The 19251-nt window shown below is 44.7% G+C and overlaps 1 protein-coding gene across 8 annotated transcripts in view; it reads left to right on the top strand.

Annotated features, from left to right (window-relative positions):
• Positions 1–19251, top strand: part of LOC135205703 (acyl-coenzyme A thioesterase 1-like) — a 107885-nt gene that overhangs the window by 32842 nt on the left and 55792 nt on the right. For all 8 annotated transcript variants that reach the window (XR_010312580.1, XM_064236695.1, XM_064236696.1 and 5 more), the window contains exon 6: positions 16071–16273. Coding sequence is in view for 7 of the 8 variants with exons in the window: in XM_064236695.1 (XP_064092765.1) it covers positions 16071–16273 (203 nt within the window). In the remaining variant the exon portion in view is untranslated. The remainder of the gene's footprint in view (positions 1–16070; positions 16274–19251) is intronic.

Consider the following 19251-nt stretch of genomic DNA (forward strand, 5'->3'; position numbering starts at 1 on the left):
GATTTTTTTAGCCTTTTATGGAACAAAATCTAGCAAGAAATTGCCATTCCCAGTTGGCAACACTGGGCCTACTCACGTTTGTTTGTTGTTGTTATGAAATGTGGTGTGCGGCGCGTTCTTTAAATTGTACCATATAAACTAGTTAATTATGTGGCATCCAAAAGCCCTGATTCTTTTACTCTTATGGGAAAAGACGCCTAAAGGTCAGATGAAGGTTTTTACGTGGAATATACTATTAACGTGTTGTGACGAAGGGAAGAGATGTTTCGCTGCATACTGTTGGTAGCATTATCGTTATTATATTACTGGGATTGCACTGCAAAAATCGTCGCCATCTTTTATCAACATAGATTGTTGGTGAGTACCCATATGATTTACATAATTTTGATAGTTCTCTTACCACTCATCCTCTCTTTCCTTGTAAAAAAAAAAAAAAAAGAGGCCCACCATGCGTATGTAGGCTTCTAGCTTGTAATCCCTAGGCTAGTAGGCTACATATGCACAGTAGTACATATACTACATTTATTTTTTAAGGCTAATTTTGTACAATAACTTTAAAACTGTCTTGAATTTAGTTTTAGGTGATAGTTGAAAACATATTTGGTGTTTGAACTAAAGTAGGCAGTTATAAACATTGGAATAGTGGTCTTGGGTGGGTTAACTATTAAAGTAGGCAGTTTTAAGCAATTTTTGAGGGGGGTATCAGGATAACACAGGTATTTACTTATCAAGGGGGGGTTCTGGGCCCTATCCCCCGTGGATAACGAGGCCCCACTGTATAATGAATCCTTGCACGGAATGCCAGGCATGGCCTAAAGAGCAGTGGAAGTCGTTTTATAGCAAGAGAGAACATTGGAGGTTTTTGACTTCCTTCTTTGGAAGGTTTTTCGCCTCTTCCTGATGCTTAGTCTCCTGCAGTATTCAACCCCCATAGTAGTGTTGTTCTTGTGTCTCCTTCCTTTTCTTCCATTGATTCGTTGCTGGAAGTATCGGGAGGCCACCAGGCTGATGTTTGTAATGGCGCCCCTTCTTCTTTGGGAGTTTATTTGATTCCTGGGAAGGGGGAGGCTTTTTTATCATTCTCATTTCTTCCAGAGTCGGAGGCGTCCAAGATGGCAGCGATTTGGAAGACGCTCGGGCTAGGGGGTCCCCCATCCTTGGAGGGTTTGCTAGCGCACTTTATGGAGGCTCACACCCCCCTCCCAAGGCTGGCCATCCCGTCCCCCCTTCCTTCCGCCTCGTCTTCGTGGGTAGCCGAGGTCGGCCATCTTGTATTGCTCCGCCAGTGACTGCTGCCGCTTCTTCAAGTCGGAGAGACGCCGTGGCGTCAACCCAGTTGATGACGTCACGGGATCAGTTTGTGTATTCCTCCGCTGGTAGCGTATGATTCCCCTTTGCACCGAGGGGAAACATTTACGTCACCACCACTTCTGACGTCACTCCCATCGATGACTGTCACTCCCAGTCATCTCCTCTGCTCTGCCTCTCTAAGCCGTGACGTCATCCCTGCTGCCCAGTTTGCTACATCTCCCTTCCATGTCATCAGAGCCTTCTCTGGCACATCAGTCTGAGGTTATATGCCAGGCAGTGCTTCAGAGGTTGGACTCTGTTTTGGATGTCAAGTTGGCAGCCTTATCAGTTGGGAGGACTGGTAGGAAATGTGTTGCTTCGTCCCCGCCTCCTGCGAAGAGATCGCATAAGAAACCAGTGCTGTCTTCCTCTCCCTCTTCCCCCTCTATGCCACGTAGGCGTATCAAGCGTTGGAAGGCTAAGGACTTTGCCCTTTCTTCACCTACGAGGGAGGAACAACGCGGACGTGTTCTTGAGTGTTGGTGTTTCGGGGAGTGTTAGTGTACTTTCCCTTGTGCAGTCTGCAGGGGCTGCTTCGTCCTCTGCCTTGAATCTCTCGGGCGTGTTACAACCTCCTGTCTGTGCGCATCACAACCGTGTTGCAACATCCTCCATCCATGCACATTGCGAGCATGTTGCAACCTCCTCTGCCCGTGCACATGATGCAAATGCTCCTCCTTCTCCAAGGCCTATTGGTCGCCGTAAGGATCTCAAGGCGCCTGTCAAGAGGTCGAAGGTAGTGAGCGCGGAGTTGCTGCAGCGGGAGTGTTTGCTTGCCTCTCTCACTGGTGCTTCCAAAAGTTCAACTCTAGGGTATTCTCCTTCAATCTCGAGTATTCGGTATTCCCCCCATCTCATATTTGTACGTCTGCCACGCCCGTGACCATTCACGGACATGCTAATGAGTCATCTGTTGGGGTAAGTAATGTTCCTAATGTTATAGTGGGTTCATCTTGGAAGCCGATGCGTGGACCCAGCCCAGACAGGTTAGTTGGTATTTTGGGCTGTTTGGCAGCTGACCCTTCCGTTAATTTTAATGGGGAAAGTGCCTTAGAGGAGCCTACACATCCTTCTCATTGTCTGTTTCCGTTGCCGGAGCAGGAGGAGGGAGACGCAAGAGTTTTTGTCTTCCTTTTCGGAAGTTGTTGATCTCATTGGTGGGTTTAACAATTTGGAAAGTAGGACTCAGGCTCGAGCCTGTCATCTTACACTCCTCCTTGCTTGGAAGACTTGGTGGGAGCTACACAGGATCCCAAATCATCTCTTCAGCTGCCTTCCTTTGTCGGGGCACATTCAGTTGGTCTTGCAGAAGGTTAATGCCTCTGTTTTGGACCGGGACGGTTCGCTTCACTCTAGGGGCTCTACCAAACTTCTACCCTCGCCTCTCATGAGACATAGGAAGTACTATGCTACGAGCTCTGCATTTTTGATGTCGCGCCATCTTAACCCAGACGTCATTCGCCTGAAGCTGGGATTGACTGGAGCAGGTGAGGTTGGTGGCTCCGTCCTTGTCTCCGCAAGATGCCCCAGCATTGAAATCTACAGTGGCCTCCATGTTGCAGACGGTTTCTTGGTTGGACTTCTGGTCTGTGGTTATTGCCAAGATAGATTCTGACAGGTTCCCGGAAGGGTTGGCGAGTGCATCCTCGCTTGCCAGTCTGTTGCAGTCCGGGGGCAAGGCGTTTTCATATATGACTCACCTCAGTGCTAATCTATGGTTTTATGCATGACACTTACCTGGCAGGTATATATATAGCTGTATTTTCTGAAGTCCGACAGAATTTAAAAAACTTCCGACACACGCAGTGGTCGGCCAGGTGGTTAGTACCATTCCGCCGCTGGGAGGCGGGTATCAGGAACCATTCCCATTTTCTATTCATAAATTTTCTGTCGCCGGTACTGAAAACACCTGTTTTCAGTACCTCCGGCTTAGGATTTTGGAAACTTTCATTTGCCGCTAAGTATCCTAATTGTCTTTTAATTTATTTACTTGGATTTGTGGCTAGGCATACGCTATCTTAAATTGATTTGAATTTGATTCATTTTTGCATAAGATATCTGAATCTAGTTAGGCTAGTTTCAGAGGGTGTTGTCTGCAAAGATAGGGTGTGGCTACCGAAAGCTTCGGTAGTTCCGCACTTGGGGGGGCGCAATTAATCAGTAAACATGTCTATTTCCGTAAGGAAAAAGTATGATTCGTATGTACGCAATTAATCAGTAAACGTGTCTAATTCCGTAAGGAAAAAGTTTTGTTTTTTAGTATGTACGCAATTAATCAATTACGAAAGTCAGGGTAGTGATACTGCTAACCTTCCGGTAGACTTTATTTTGCCTAACGCTGTAGTATGGCCTACGGGTTATGACTATGTCTGCGAGAGGTGATCGCTCTCCTTCATTGTTGTGAAGAGTTCTACTTCTGTTTTTGTTACGCCTAACCCTGTAATGTTGCCTTCGGGCCCTAAAACAGTGTCTGTAGAGGTTATTGCCCTTTCTCTTATACTATTTCGATTCGTAACTTAGAATCGAAAGTGTTTGCTTTAGAGAGCAATAGTGAAGTGGCTAAGTGCAGTGACAGTGCCCCTTGTGTAGTGGAGGGTGCGTCAGATCGGCCTTATAACGCCTCTAGGTCTAGACCTCTGTCGAACTCCCAGAACCAAGGGAGAGGGCATGTCGAAAGCCGAAGGAGGGTTACAGGGAAACCCCACCGATCTGGCGTGCCTTCGGCAGTTTCTGATGAAAATCCCCAGACTGCCAAAGTGCGTGCACATGCACGAATCCTGAAGGATTGCTTCTCGTCCTCCGAGGCGTCCTCCCCGCACAAGGGTTGGAGCTCTCGGAAGGACTCGCGCCCTCTAAGAAGCTTTATAGAAGAGGACGCTTCACGTCCCTTCTCCCTCGTTATGTGTTTCAGTGAGAAGTAAGAAGGCGAAAGTTGCCTGATCACGTGTACTTCTTTCCACCAAGAAATAGGAAAAAGAAGGCAGTTTCTCTCGCTTGTTTTGACGCCTGTCAGGAGCGTGACGCTTTTCTGCACGCTTATTTGGACGATCGGCTTGAACAGGACGCTCGGAATGGACGCACTCACCAGTGGACGCCGGAGCGTCCTCGCCAGTGGCCGCCGAGCGACGCACCGGAGACGCGAGGCGTCCTCGCCAGTGGACGCCGAGCGTCCTCGTCAGTGGACGCCGAGCGCGCACCAGGACGCCGAGCGCGCACCAGGACGCCGAGCGTCCTCGCCAGTGGACGCCGAGCGCGCACCAGAACGTTTCTGTTGAACTCTTCAAGCTCTTGTTTAAGATTTGAGCCTCAAGAAAGTGAACAGAACTTCGTCTTCGAAACCCAGCAAGACCTCGGGTTTCGTGAATTCAAGAGGTCTCTGTCAATATTATATTGCTTTTCGCAAAGGTGGATGGAGTTAAGGAAAGCTCAAGGGAAGATCTCGTTTTCTCTACCTCAGTCAAGACTTTGAGATAAGACAGTTACGGTTATGTAAAGGCTCGACGTCCTGAACGTCAGGATTTTCGGCAACGTTCAGTAGGATTCTTGCAAAGGCACTCATCAAAAGGACGCTCTTCAGGAAAGCGCAAGACAAGACTTCCTTTGCCATACTGCCAATAAATTTAAAGCTTTTTAGACCATCTGAAAGGGTTTTTCAGATGATAGATTTTGTTAGTTTCTAGTCGAGACTTCCATGCCGATTGAGCATCGTCGTTCTACCTACCGTAAGCCCAGTCTCTTAACAGGATTCTTGTCCCTTCCTTGTTTGAGACGGGAATCGAAAAATAAAAGGCTCGACTTCCTGGATTACGTTTTGTCAATTCAGTGACTTTCCCCATTGACAATATACTATCGTTTTGTCAAGTAAGTTGGGTCCTCCCCTCATTGACAAAATATCTCTCTGTACCGTTAATGGGTTAGTTCTCATTGACAAACATCTCATTAACTTGATATTGCGTAAGCGAATAAGGACAAGGTTCGGAAGAGCTCTCCTTCCTCATTCGCAGACTCGTACAAGAAATAGACTTGTAGACTACGTCAATGAACGCTTATGTCCAGTATCTTAAGAAGCTTGAGATGTCTGCTTCGATTCTCTAAGTTTTGTTCATGAAACTTGCCTGTCAGATATGTATGTAGCTGTATTTCCGAATTCAGCTATATATATGTCTGCCAGGTAAGTATGAACAAACTTTATTGTGATATAATAAAATTTTTTGCCTTGCGTTATTTTACTACTGGTTGGTTCAAGTCATACACGCTTGCTGTAGTTACCTCTTCGGATGGCAACCGAGAGGTCTATGGTCTACTATTTTAAGGACATTTAATCGTCACTCCCTGCAGCCTTCCAGGAGTTTCCGATTTATCTTTTACCGTTGTATGGTAGTGTTCTGACGACACAAACGCATCTATATATTTAGGGTTTTCTGTTTCGCTTAAATATACCAGCTTGAGAGTCTCTTTTTGTTCAAAAAATAACGGACCTATTTCTTCGTAGAATAGGGTAGCTGGCAACCCAGACATAAAGTTAAGAGACGACGTTCGTAAGCTGCTGGCTGCTGCTGTGTCTGACTGTCCAAGTTCCAACCGAGCCACCAGTAACAGATCGTGCGCTGTCATGCGCTGTAGGTTACGTCTCTCTCTCCTGCGGGATTGACTGACTAACCGTATCTCTGTGCTGGCGGTTACGTCTCTCCTGCGGGATGACTGACTAACTGTATCTCTGTCCTACAATCACGGACTTTAGCCTAAGATTGAGGGGATTTCTTACGTGAATGAATAAACGTTGCATTAGTTTTGCCTTACTATGTTCAACAGAGTTATCTCTTAATCCTTTCGGTGCTCGTTACCGCACGGTATAGAACTACGAGTCTACCGCAACATTGCACTTTTATATGCTCTCCTGCTTAGGCAAAGCGCAGCCTTATAGGGAAGTAAGCATACTCGGGGAGGGAATGGATGAGCTTGCTGGGGACCATTTCCTTCCTGAAGAAGTTTGTTTCCCCGAATAGACTGCAATTCAGACCACAGTTTTTTCCTACCGGGAAACTGAAATATTATTCAAGATCTAGGAATTATTCTGAACATCTCTCAGTGCGTCATGATAGAAAGAAGGTGCGGACATCTGGATAGTGTTTCAGATGTCCTGGATCTTAATCTGAAAGAAGTAAATGCAATTCGGTCGTCCCTCCAGTCCTCGAAACGAGTTTTTGGAACCAGTGGTCCACATCAACTCTGATATTCCACAGCTCTCTCATATCTTAAGAAGTATCTTCTCTCGGTCCCTGCTCGAGTTTACGAGAAAGAGCCTATTATAACAACAGGCGTAGAATGTAACGATCATCTAGAGGTTCGTTACAGGATTGCAAAAGTCCGTACGAATCGTCTCGATCGACGGCAGCAACGATAGATTACTAACATGCTAGGTATTTTAATTAAGTGGTGTTCTTTTTATGGTTGTCTGAGAGGGTTATTTCCTCTTCAGTATGTGAAGTGTAATGTGTTACGTTAGCTTTGTGTGTGGTTCAGGTGGTCTAACTTATCCTAGCATGAATGCCCCTGGTAAGAGAGGGCTAGGGTTTCCTGTCAACAAATTGGTCCCGTCCAGTTGTCAGACCCTTGTTATTAGCTTTCTCAACAAACAGGTCACATCCTAGTTGAGAGCTACTAAGGTTTAGCAGGCTAAGAGGCAGGACCTACGAAGTCAGCTACCTTAGCAGGTAAGGAACTTAATAAATAATTTTAAAAATTGAGTTAATTTTTGAATTATGACGATGTTGCTGTCTGTGACCCACCTCCAAATGTGTCAATCAGCTATATATATACCTGCCAGGTAAGTGTCATGCATAAAAATGATATTGTTATGATACAATAAAGTTTTATGCATACTTACCTGGCAGGTATATATAATTAAATTCCCACCCTCCTCCCCTCAGGAGACAGGGTTCAGAGAAAATCTGAGGAAAACGGGAATAGTTCCAAGTACCAGCGCCACGGGAACGTGGGGGAGATCACCTGAACTACCAGTGGTCTAGCGTTGCCGAGAGTTTTGAAAATTCTGCCAGTGCGAACAGACAACAGAGAATGTTGTTTGACAGATTTGCATCTGTCAAACAACAAAGACCTTCACGATCATTGAGGTCTGTGGAATCTCGATTCTAGCTCACCATCTACTTTTTGCCTCGCCTGTTTTCTCGGAGTCAGACACTCGTGCGAGATCAGGCGACATATAGTAGCCCTGAGTTTCTTATTGACGAAGTCGATTGCGGACGACGTTGGGTTGCGTTGATACACCCCCAAGGTTTGCTTAGATTGAATCGCCCAGGCAGTCCAGACACTCATCCTTCAGCTAAGAATAGTGCCTTTTGGTCTTCAGGGTACAGCCTTGCTGTCCTTGATTCGTCTGACTGGTCAACTGGTCGTTCACCTGACTTTAGTACAGACTGTGCATTTCCGGATCGAAGCTTTCAATATGGAACTTAGACGTAGTCTGAAGTTCGTGATGTCAAAGCATTCGAACCTCTCCTGCCTGTTAACTTCTTGTATGTGATCAGGAAGGCCTTCTTCTAACCACCCTAGATACAACAAAGAGGTTTAGTGAGATTTTAAGCCATCGTCACAAGTTTTGGCTTTAGAGAACACAAGGAGGTGTGCTCTCTAAGCCTTTCGTTATGGCCTAAGAATGGAAACCCTTTTTGTCCTTGGGCCAGGATCTTGGAAGCAAGGATGGCACAAGTTAGTGGGCAGGAGCCAGAGAGAGTCCTGTGCCCTGTCAGGTCTCTCAAGTTTTATCTACTTAAAATCAAGAAAGTCGAAGTCAGTCGGGCAATCTGCAGTGTTCCGAAAAAGACCAGACTTGCCCATATCGAAGTACACCCTGGTTTTAGGGTTAAGGAGTTCTTTCAAAAAAATGCTCCTTCATTGTGTTTGCACAAAGATTTGAAAGCTTTTTATCTGAATGCTCACGAGGTGAGGGCGCGGCCTCGGAAGCATTTCAACAGAGCATGGCACTCAGCAACATCCTGAGTACCATGTTTTAGCGAAGCAACTCTGGGTTCACTTCACACTCCCTGCGAGATGTGAAGATGGCATATGAGATCTGCTGCTCGCTAGGGCCATACGTGTCTGCAGACACAATCTTGGGGGCAAGAAGTACTACTCATCCTATCCTGTAGAAAATGGTTAGGAAGAGCTCTTAATTTAGTTGTGGAGTCGCTGACAACGGCGACTGCTTAACTCTGAAGCCTTAGTTAACACACATTAACTTTGGCTAGGTTGGTCAGGTGGTGATATATATAATTATATATATATTTATTTTACTTCTTCTTGCCCTCATGGTATGGTCAATATGGTCTAGTCACATTGTGGTCACACCCCCGTTGACAGATAATCTGGAGTGCACCAGCTTCATAGGTCTCTACCTCGCTGGCAACTCTAGTAAAGCAGAAGCAGACTTGGGTGACAGTAATCACGAAGTCGGCTATGCTAACAGGTGGAACCAAGATGTAAATCATCTGCATGCATTTGTGTCCCAAAATCCTTCTATTCTGTCCCTTCCCACCTCCAACGGTGGGTTTCAACTATATATATATATCTGACAGGTAAGTTCATGAGCAAAATGATATTGTTATGATACAAAGTTTGTTCATACTTAACTGGCAGATATATATATATTCAAGTACCCACCCACCTCCCCTCAGGGGACAGTGGAAATAAAAATTATGAATAGAAAATGGGAATGGTTCCTGATACCCGCCTCCCAGCGGCGGGAATGGGTACTAACCACCTGGCCGACCACTGCGTGTGTCGGAAGTTTTTTAAATTCTGTCGGACTTCAGAAAATACAGCTATATATATACCTGCCAGGTAAGTATGCATAAAACTTTATTGTATCATAATATCATGTTTACCTTCTTCTGATTAGAAGAGACGTGTCTTTGTCTAGGATGGAGAGATCACAAGACATGGAGTCCTTGCTGGCACTGAGGAACTGAGATCTGTTGGAGTCCCAATATTTGTTTCCTTAGACAGAGCTCGAGAATGCGATAGACCGGCGCCGGGCTGACACCAGGCCGTGTCAAAGTCAGAGTCTTGTCCTCGGAGACGTCTGGCTCCTCCTCCTCCTTCCCCTGTCCAGCAGCAGTCAAGGAGATTGTCGCCTGGAAGGCCGTCGAGAACTTCAAGTTTGGCAGGGCCTTCCCGTTCGACTCAGCCTAGGTCATAGGATCAACGCCCCTTTCGCTCTTGTTCCGTTAAGCCAAGAAGGGGCCCAAGGGGCAGAGGTAAAGGGGGCTGTTGGTACGTTAGGCGCCTCTCCCTCTCCTGCGCCACGGGTGGTGGTTGCCTGGCGGGCCATTGGGCCAAGTGGCAGAGTTATGGGGTAGAGAAGTTGGTGGTAGATGTCCTTTTGGGTGGGGTACCTAATGCCATTTGACTTCTCTCCTCCTCTGTTGGACAAGCTGCAGCTCAGGAAGGCATATCCTCCAGATTCTCTAAAGTTCTTGGCTCTTCAGGAGGAAGTGCAGAAAATGCTGGACAAGGATACGATAGAGGAAGTGGTGCGACCGTCCTCAGGGTTTTACAGTCACATCTTGGTGCCCAAGGCGTCAGGAGGATGGAGGCCTGTGATCGACTTATCCACCTTGAATCACTTCATCAGGAAGACATGGTTCAAGATGGAGACCCCATGCTCGGTGTTGGCAGCCGTGAGGGAAGGCGACTTCATGCTTTCGGTAGAATTAAGGGACGCATGCTTCCAAATCCCTATTCATCCAACTTCCAGGAAGTTCCTTCGCTTCTCTCTTGGGGACAAGGTCTTCGAGTTCAAGTCTTGTGCTTCGGGCTGACGACAGCCCCTCAAGTGTTCACATGGGTCTTCTCTCTCGTGTTAAGTTGGGCCCATGCTCTGGGGATCCATTTGCTGAGGTACCTCGACGATTGGTTAGTCTTGGCAGTTTCCAGGGAAAAGCTGCTGCAAGACAGGGATCATCTACTTCGGTTCTGTCCAGAACTGGGCATTTTAGTCAACCAGGAAAAGTCGAACCTCGTACCCACTCAAAGGATTCTCTACCTGGGCAGGGTCATCGATACGACAGTGGCAAAAGATTTCCCGTTGGATCAGAGATTAGAGAAGTTGCGGGTGGTGGCGCGCAGCTTCCTGTCAGAATCACATTAGTCAGCTCATCAGTGGTAGGTTCTTCTGGGAGTGTTGTCTTCCCTGGAGAAGCTGGTCCCTCATGGGTGTCTTCATCTTCAGTCTCTGCAATGGAGACTGGGGGAGTTCTGGTCTCCGGTGGGGAACTCTCCCCTGTTTGTGGTCCCACTGTCTTTGAAGTGAGAGAAGACTTTCGTTGGTGGTTGGACGACCAGTATCTATTGAAGGGCGTCCCTCTGCGTTCTCTCCCTCCGGACTTCCTTCTGTTCTCGGACGCCTCCCTTGCAGGTTGGGGCGCGCACTTAGGCGGCCTCATTGCTACAGGCATTTGGGGTTTAGAGGACAAGCAGCAGCATATCAACGTCTTGGAGTTGAAGGCGGCTTTCCTGGGTCTGAAGGAGTTTTGGGGGATGGTAGAGGGTCACTGTCGTTCTCATGTCGGACAACACCACGGTGGTACCCTACGTGAACAAATAGGGAGGCCTAGTTTCTCAGCAACTTCATGCCTTGACCGTCAAGCTTCACTAGTGGGCAATCAGCAATTCGGTAGAGCTCTCAGCCAGGTATATCCCAGGGAAGCGGAACTTGGTCGCAGACAAACTCAGTCGCTGGGATCAGATCTTAGGAACAGTGGTCCCTTCATCAAGCGTTGGCAGACAGGCTTTTCCAGATTTGGGGGAGACCCATGCTGGACCTTTTCGTGACACGTTACAAAAGGAAGCTGGAGGTGTTCTGTTCAGTGGTCCCAGATCCCTTGACATTGGCAGAAGACGCATTCCAACATCCCTGGGACAACCTGGAGGTGTATGCTTTCCCTCCGTTTGTTTGATCCGTCAGGTTCTGAACAGGCCGTTGGGTTCACAGGGTCTCAGAATGACTGGTAGCCCCTCTGTGGCCTCAGGCGGAATGGTTTTCAGATCTGCTATCGTTAATGTTGGAGATTCCGAGGGAGATTTCCCCTTGGCGGTATCTCCTGTGTCAGCCCCATGCAGAAAGGTTCCACCAGTCAGTAGAATCCCTGTCTCTTCATGGCTGGAGGCTATCAACTATCTCCTCCAAGAGAGAGGCTTTTCTCAGAAATCAGCTGGGCACATGTCCAGCAGTCTTAGGAAGTCAACCTCCGCAGTTTACCAAGGCAAATGGGCGATCTACTGTGATTGGTGTCGTAAACAGGGTTTTTCTCCACTCCTGACCTCTATTCAGCAAATAGCAGACTTTTTAACCTTCCTCAGAGACGAGAAACGTTTGTCCGTGACTGCTATTAGAGGCTACAGGGCGGCTCTGAGTTTGGTGTTACGCCTGAAGGGTATCAACATCTCCTCTTCCTGGGAACGTTCCCTGCTAGTTAAGGGGTTTGAGCAGTCGCCTTCTCCTAGAGCGCTCAAGCCCCCAACGTGGGATGTTTCCTTGGTGCTTAAGAGCTTGACTAAGAGTCCATATGAGCCCTTGCGCCGCTCATCTGATAGGAACCTGGTGCTCAACAGTTTTCCTTTTGGCTTTGGCATCTTCCAAAAGGGTAGGAGAGCTCCATGGTCTGAGTTATGAGGTGAAGCACACCAGGGGTTGGAAGTCAGTGTCCTTTGAATTTGTTCGGAATTCGTGGCCAAGACCCAAAATCCCTCTGTGCATGATGACAGGTTCGCTTCGTTTTCCATTCCATCACTGACTGACTTTGTGGGTGGTCATGCTCAAGAGCTTTTGTTGTGCCCTGTCCGGGCCCTACGTTACTATCTCAAACGGACTCGGCACCTTAGACCAGGCTGCCGCAGACTTTTTGTCAATACAGGCCGTACAAAGAAAGAGGTGTCTAAGAATACTATCTCTTTTTGGATATGGGAAGCCATCAGACAGGCATACTTGACTCTTGATGATTCCATCACCACGTTTGTGCAGGCTAGAGCACATGACGTTAGGGGTATTGGTCCCTCTCTGGCTTTCAAAAAGAACTTGGCTGTACATAGTGCTGAGCGCTAGTACTTGGTTACGCCAGCCCACGTTCACCTCCTTCTATCTTAAGGATGTTGCCCACAGATCTATGGACACGTTTTCCCTGGGACCTGTGGTGGCTGCCCAACAGGTTGTGTAACTCATAGTTGCCCTTAACAGGGCACCTTTGTATCTTACCCAAGATGATTGTGTGGATGAGAGAATGAGTGAGTTGGATGGCTTCCTTTCTCTTGTACCTTTCCTTCTTCCTTCGGGCAGTTTAAGGAATTGACACGTCATTTGTTGGTAGGAGTAAGCAAACAGGAAGATCCAAGTGATACTACAAAAGAACCAAGTTGAAAGTGGTGAAGAAATTGAAATTTTGTTAAAAAGAAAAAAAAAAAAAAAAACTAAAGTAAAAAAAAATGGAAAAAAAAAAAATTTAATTTTAAGTTTTTTGTAAAGTTAAGTGTTAAGGTTTTGTGCCATTTGTTAATGTATTTCGTAAAGTTTAGTCTTAATGTTTCCTGACATTTTTTAATGTGTTTCGTAAAGTTTAAGTGTATGTACAAGTTTTCTGCCATTTGTCCTCCTCCTCTGTCCCCACTTTCGGAGATAGCCTCACTCGAAAGGTAAGGTTCCACATTTTACTACATACGTACATATGTACGTACAGTATTTCTTTTATGCCATGTACACTAATAAACTTTACTATTTACAGGTACTATGTAGTACATATTAGTAGTATGTATTAAGTTAGGTATTGAATGGTCCAAATTGTTGCATTTCATTGTTTATTGGTCAATTTAGCTTTATTATAAAATTTACTGTGGTGTTTTGTAGGGCTTGGAACGAATTAGGCAATTTACATGTAAAATGCGGTTCAAGATACGAAAAACTCAGGTTACGAAGGCCGGCTCGGAACGGATTAATTTCGTATCTTGAGGTACCACTGTACTGTTAATGGGATGGATGTGCTTGGTGCGGGGATATCAGTTTCTCCACATCAGACTGGAACTCACTAAGAAGACGACGTAGATCCCCATGTTCGATAATTGTAAGTCTGTTCCTTTGCTTGGAAAGAAGCAAGTCAACTGCACTGAAGCCCTGTTCTACCAACTATGACATGTATTTGGTTATTCAGATTTTGTAAAAAAAGAAAAAAACCCATTTATTGCTTAAAATTAAATGCTCATAATACCACCATGTGGCCTCCAACCTCTCCCTTGCGCCTCACGGTCCCCGATGTCAATCCATCACCACTACGGCGGCAGTGCCACCCACTGTGGGAACTGTGGCTGTAAACCAACTCTTAGTCTTGAACCTTGGTTTATCCTTTGCCCTCATGCCAGACGGGAAAAATAATCTAGATTTTATAGTTGCTTTTATTAAATTCATATGAGATGAAAAGTACAGCTGAGAAGAGATATGTTTAAAAGGCATTTTACTAAATGCATAAGCTGACCATGTGGCTGGATCACAAGCTTAAAAACAAGTGGGAAAAATCCCCCCCCCACATAAACCTAATCAATCCGGCTACCAAACTCACCCTCAGTCATACTTTCCTCTTTACACTACCGAATACACGCAGGACAATTGACCTACCTACACAGGAAAAAAAAAAAAAAAAACACAAACACATGTATTAGTGGTAGCAGTGTTTACAACGGACTACCTGTTTGGTAATTTTGGTTCGCATAGCGAACATCAGTGGGTGATGATCTCGCTCTCTGTCACTTTCTTCCTCAGTGGAACTGCGAAGATATTCTCTGAACTCTATATTCATATTCTTGCGTGGGTAGAGGGTAAGTCGTGGAAACACAGAGTAGGAAAATATACTTATATTCTGTAAGAGATTACATCTTGAGACAAGAGGTGGAGAGGAAGTCTGAGTACAATTCATTTACAAATCCTAGGCGAGCAAACGTAATCAAAAGATACAGGTATACGAATGAACATTCTTATCTAGGTTAAGACACATCATCGTTTCAAGTTCTCGTGAGAGCCGAAGTAGATTCCCATGAATGTAGGTGGTTGTTGCTTGTTTCTATTTGTGCTTAGCTAAGCTTCACATGCTCACACACATCCTGGACTGTCGTTTTTGGGCAGACTTTCCTCCATGACTTCCTTACCTGATTACGTGACATCTACGTTTCTCAAGTAATGTTTTCACATTACTATTTAAAATGTCATTATCCATTACTCATGTACTCACCCATCTCAAGGTATACTATTTAAAATGTAATTATCCATTACTCATGTACTCACCCAACTTATCCATTACTCATGTACTTACCCAACTCTAGATATACTATTTAAAATGTAATTATCCGTTACTCATGTACTCACCCAACTCTAGATACTCTGGGCTATGCTGTGCTGTCTGCCGGTCAAAGTCATGGAGATACCAACAACAACAAAGACAACAACCAAGAACCACAACCCAACAACACAACACCCAAGGACCACAACCACACAACTCAACAACCCTCAGCAACTCACAACCACACCAAGAAACCACAACAGCCTCCAACAACAATAACAACTACTCTCTACCACAACAACTAACCCACAACCCAACAGGAACTCACAAGCACAATAAATCCAACAGCACAGGCACAACAGCTCTAAAGCAAACAATATCAACTTAACAACAACCAAACAACAAATCAATAACACAACTTAACTGACTTATAGCTGTCAATGCCTTCAGACTGCTGCCGACACTACTGACTATCACAGGCTCTCACCCAAGACTGACTAAAAACTGCCTCCAAAACACAGAACTCTAACAACTAACTCCAGCAGCACCAGCAGACAACCCAGAACTCACCAATAGCCAATTCATTCGTTTACCATCCATCCACCAATTACGCTCTCTCTCTCTCTCTCTCTCTCTCTCTCTCTCTCTCTCTCTCTCTCTCTCTCTCTATCTCTCTCTCTCGTCTCCTCTCTCTCTCTCTCTCTCTCTCTCTCTCTCTCTCTCTCTCTCTCTCTCTCTCTCTCAGACGTTGTCAAATGGAACTCCCATAACTCCTCCATAACCATAAGAAATACTCTGTCCTCCATAGATTTATGAAAGCCATCCACTCGCTACAAAAATTAAATTTAATAAGTAGATCTGACAAAGACGGCAAAATCGTGATCATGGATAAAGACTTTTACCTCTACAAAATCAATCAACTCGTTAGTGACACAAACGCTATGACAAATTGACGAAAAATCCTCCCCAAAACATCCTCAGAGTTTTTTAGAAGAGCAAGATTAATTGGCAAAGACAAAAAGATCATTGAACTACCGGAGAAATTTGAGTCATTAGCCCAAAATGACCTTATTTTTATGGACTTCCTAAAACTATCAAAGAAACTTTTCTTACGATATTATGGGTTACGGCAATTTCTGACTTATGGCAGGCCGCTGGAATGGATTCCCGCCTTAACCCGGGAGTGACTGTAATTACATAAATTACCATTATTATATAAGCCAAGCTGCTCTTTTCAGAAGGATCTCTGCTCATTTTTTCTATTAATTTTTTCCCTTGTCTTCCATCATGGCTATATTTGTGTGTTTTTTGTGCTCACTATTTATTATATGGATGAATTGGTTTTATTTGTCAGTTTCATCTTGACAAACAATTCCTTTGCAGGTGACGGTCCGTTCCCAGGAGTTGTCGATATGTTTGGTACTGCAGGTGGTCTTCTTGAATTTAGATCGGCTCAACTTGCTTCCCGAGGCTTTGCATCTCTTGCACTTGCTTTTTTCAATTATGATGATCTTCCCAAAGGCTTAGAAGAGTTTGATATTGCATACTTTGAAGAGGCCGTAGAGTATCTATTGAAACATGAGAAGGTAAGGCTTATCATTTTTCTGCTTGTTTTTATACTTTACTAGCATGATAGTGATATTTTATCATTTGCAGGCTTCTTTATTTATTTCCATACCCATTATTGTACTATGCTATAAATATTTTCTCTGTATAATCTGTTTACTTGAATCTACTGAAGTAATATGACTACCAAAATGATAAAGTTGCCCAAAATTTGCAGTATAGGCAGTTCCTGGTTATTGGGATTCTGGTTTTATGGTTTTTGTCTAGTGACAAAAATCTGGTATTTGCTTATTTTTGCTTATCGGTGATTTTCAACTCTGATTTCCGCATATCGGAGATTTTCGGCGCCAGTTTGCGCTGATTTCTTATTGGCGCTGATAATAGAGTAATGGCGCCGACATTTATCTAACTGAGGCACCATTGTCCAGTTATGGGCGCCAAAATTCGGTTATCTGTGCCAATTAGCGCTGAAATTCAGCAATTTTTGGTTATCAGCGATTTTTGCTCGTCATTATGCCGTCGGAACGGAACCTTCACAGTTGACGGGGGACTGCCTCCACAAATATGGAAATCACTTTAGTAATATGATGTGACAAAAAGACTGGAGGCTCAGAAATAGTATAATTTGGTTGTAATCCATAAATTTGTAAACATGACTGATATTGTCAAAACTTGTAGGCATGATTATTGTTTTCATAAGTTGACATACTCAGATAACTAGATGATATAGTACCTACTGTTATTTGTGTTAATATGCAGCAGAAAAAAAAAAGTTATATTCAGGTGAGAAAAAATTTACTACCACAAGTACATCAAAACAGTGCGAATCTTGAGAAAGAAAATGAGTGAATTTCATTTGCAATTGGGAAGATAACCTCTGCTCTTACTAGAATTGATATGAATGGTACATTGTCTTGTGTATGACAGTCATTGAGGGGTTATCACTATTGAGTGTTAATTGGGCTTATGGATATGTAATCTGTTAAAGTGGAAAATTATAGGTAACCTTTGTCCATTAGTCTTGACTGTATATTCTGCTAAGACACAAGCACAGTTCCATTGGAGATATTAGGGTAACAAACAATATACTTGACTAGTTTATTGTTTAACAGGAAAATTTGTTAAGAATTAACACATACGTACTCTGTATCTCAGGAGAAAATGCCTCATCTTTCTCTTGTCTTGTTGAAAACTTGAGAATGATACTTCTCTTAGATTGTGTGCAAGGACCTCAGTTATGATATTGAGGGAGTAAGGTGGACTTCAGGAAGTGAACAAGCCACACTGAGTTAGGGAATCCTCATAAGGTAAATTCTTGCATCAGTATCAGTCAACAGTTTTGTTTTATGACTGGCCATAACAGAAAGGAGTTGGAATAAATTATTGATGTAGAAGATTGTAAGTAGGTCTGATTCCACAGAGATGGATCTTTTGAAGTGTCGATGGTTGCTTCACTTGGGTTTGGGCCAGTTACTATTCTGATGACTGGAATAAACTTTCAGCAAGATAAATGTTATCTTTAAAAAAGGAAATGCACTCAAGAGCTCATCAGGAAGGAGACCTTATACTATTCCATCATTGTGCCAACATCCACTATTCTGGCAGAGACCAGCTAGTAGGGAATTCTTTTGAGATTGGTTGGTCTGTCTTTTGAGCCTTTGGGGGATCATGGGAGTAACTCCTTTGAGGACTCACAGCAGCTACCAAATATAGGTATTATCCTACATCAAAACCTGTTTGTTCCTACACGATATACAAACCCTCAGTCCTTTACAAAAGGAATTACTTTCGGCGTAGCTAGAATTACGGCTGTTAAATTCTTGAACAAGGTGGTTAGGCAGTAATTACCATGTGGCAGGCGGGTACGCTAGCCTGTCTGGATGTTAACACTCCACTTTGGTTTCGGCTGTCTTCTGATGAAGACGTGTGTTTGTGAGCTCTTGCTGACTGGTCGTTGATCATTTTTACCTGGTGGGATCTTTCTGGTTTATTTTTGTTTTTTAAATAAATATGTATATATGGTGTTTGATATTAATATTAAGTTCAATTAATATACAAACCCACTTTTTGTGATTTGGGGATTACCGAGGGGAACTTCAAAGGTTTGTCCTTGTTTTGTTTGTATGGTAATTTCTCTTCTCCTTCATCCTTTCACTTACTATCGGACGAAGGTAGAAGAAGGGGCGTGTGGTGTTGGTGTTTGGGGGATCTCCTGTCACTTCGGAGGGCGGTGCCCTTGGATGTGAGAGGAGTATCCTTATTACTTTCATTTTTTTTCCCCTTATTTTACAGAATAACAGTGGTGATTGTGTTTACAGCAGTATTGGTTGGATAGCTCTTCGTATTAGTTATCCTAACCTTGGAATTGTACCTGTGACTCGTAGCTTGTTGTGATACCAATCCTCGAGTGTGTGTACTGATCCCCTGCTGATAATCTTATTCATTTACCACTACTACCCTGGAGTTATGTCACTGGACGAAGCTTTCGCGCTGCCCTGTGATGTTTATCTATTCCTAATGGTAGAAGTCTGGCAGAATTTGGAGGAATCGAAGAAGAGAGCTTATCAAGTGTCGTCATCCTCCTCTTCGAGATCTTCATATTTTCATGTCTCCACCCCTTCAACTCCTAAGGCTTTGCCGTAGAAGAGAAGGTGGTCTCCCCCCCAAGAAGTCTCGTCATGACTTCTCATCACGGGACTTCTAAGGGTCTGTCTCGTTCCGGTGAGACAGGTGGGTCTTCTGCTGGTCCTCCCATTCCTCCGGGAATGGGGCCGTCTCTCCTTCCTCAGGGAAGAAGAAGATGATGGGGACCATGGAGGTACCAGCCACCGCTGTTACCTCCTCTCCTGGCTCCAGAGGTTCCACCTCTGGACCGGGAACAGTCTCAGCCGCTCACTTGTGAGCGTCACCGAGTGTACGGTCACCTACAGGTGACCGTGCAGCCAAGGTCCAGACTGCTGAGTACGCTCACAGTGTCAGGACCCAGGTATGGAGCGGA

Source organism: Macrobrachium nipponense, chromosome 24, assembly GCF_015104395.2.
Source record: "Macrobrachium nipponense isolate FS-2020 chromosome 24, ASM1510439v2, whole genome shotgun sequence".
Lineage (NCBI taxonomy): Eukaryota > Metazoa > Arthropoda > Malacostraca > Decapoda > Palaemonidae > Macrobrachium > Macrobrachium nipponense.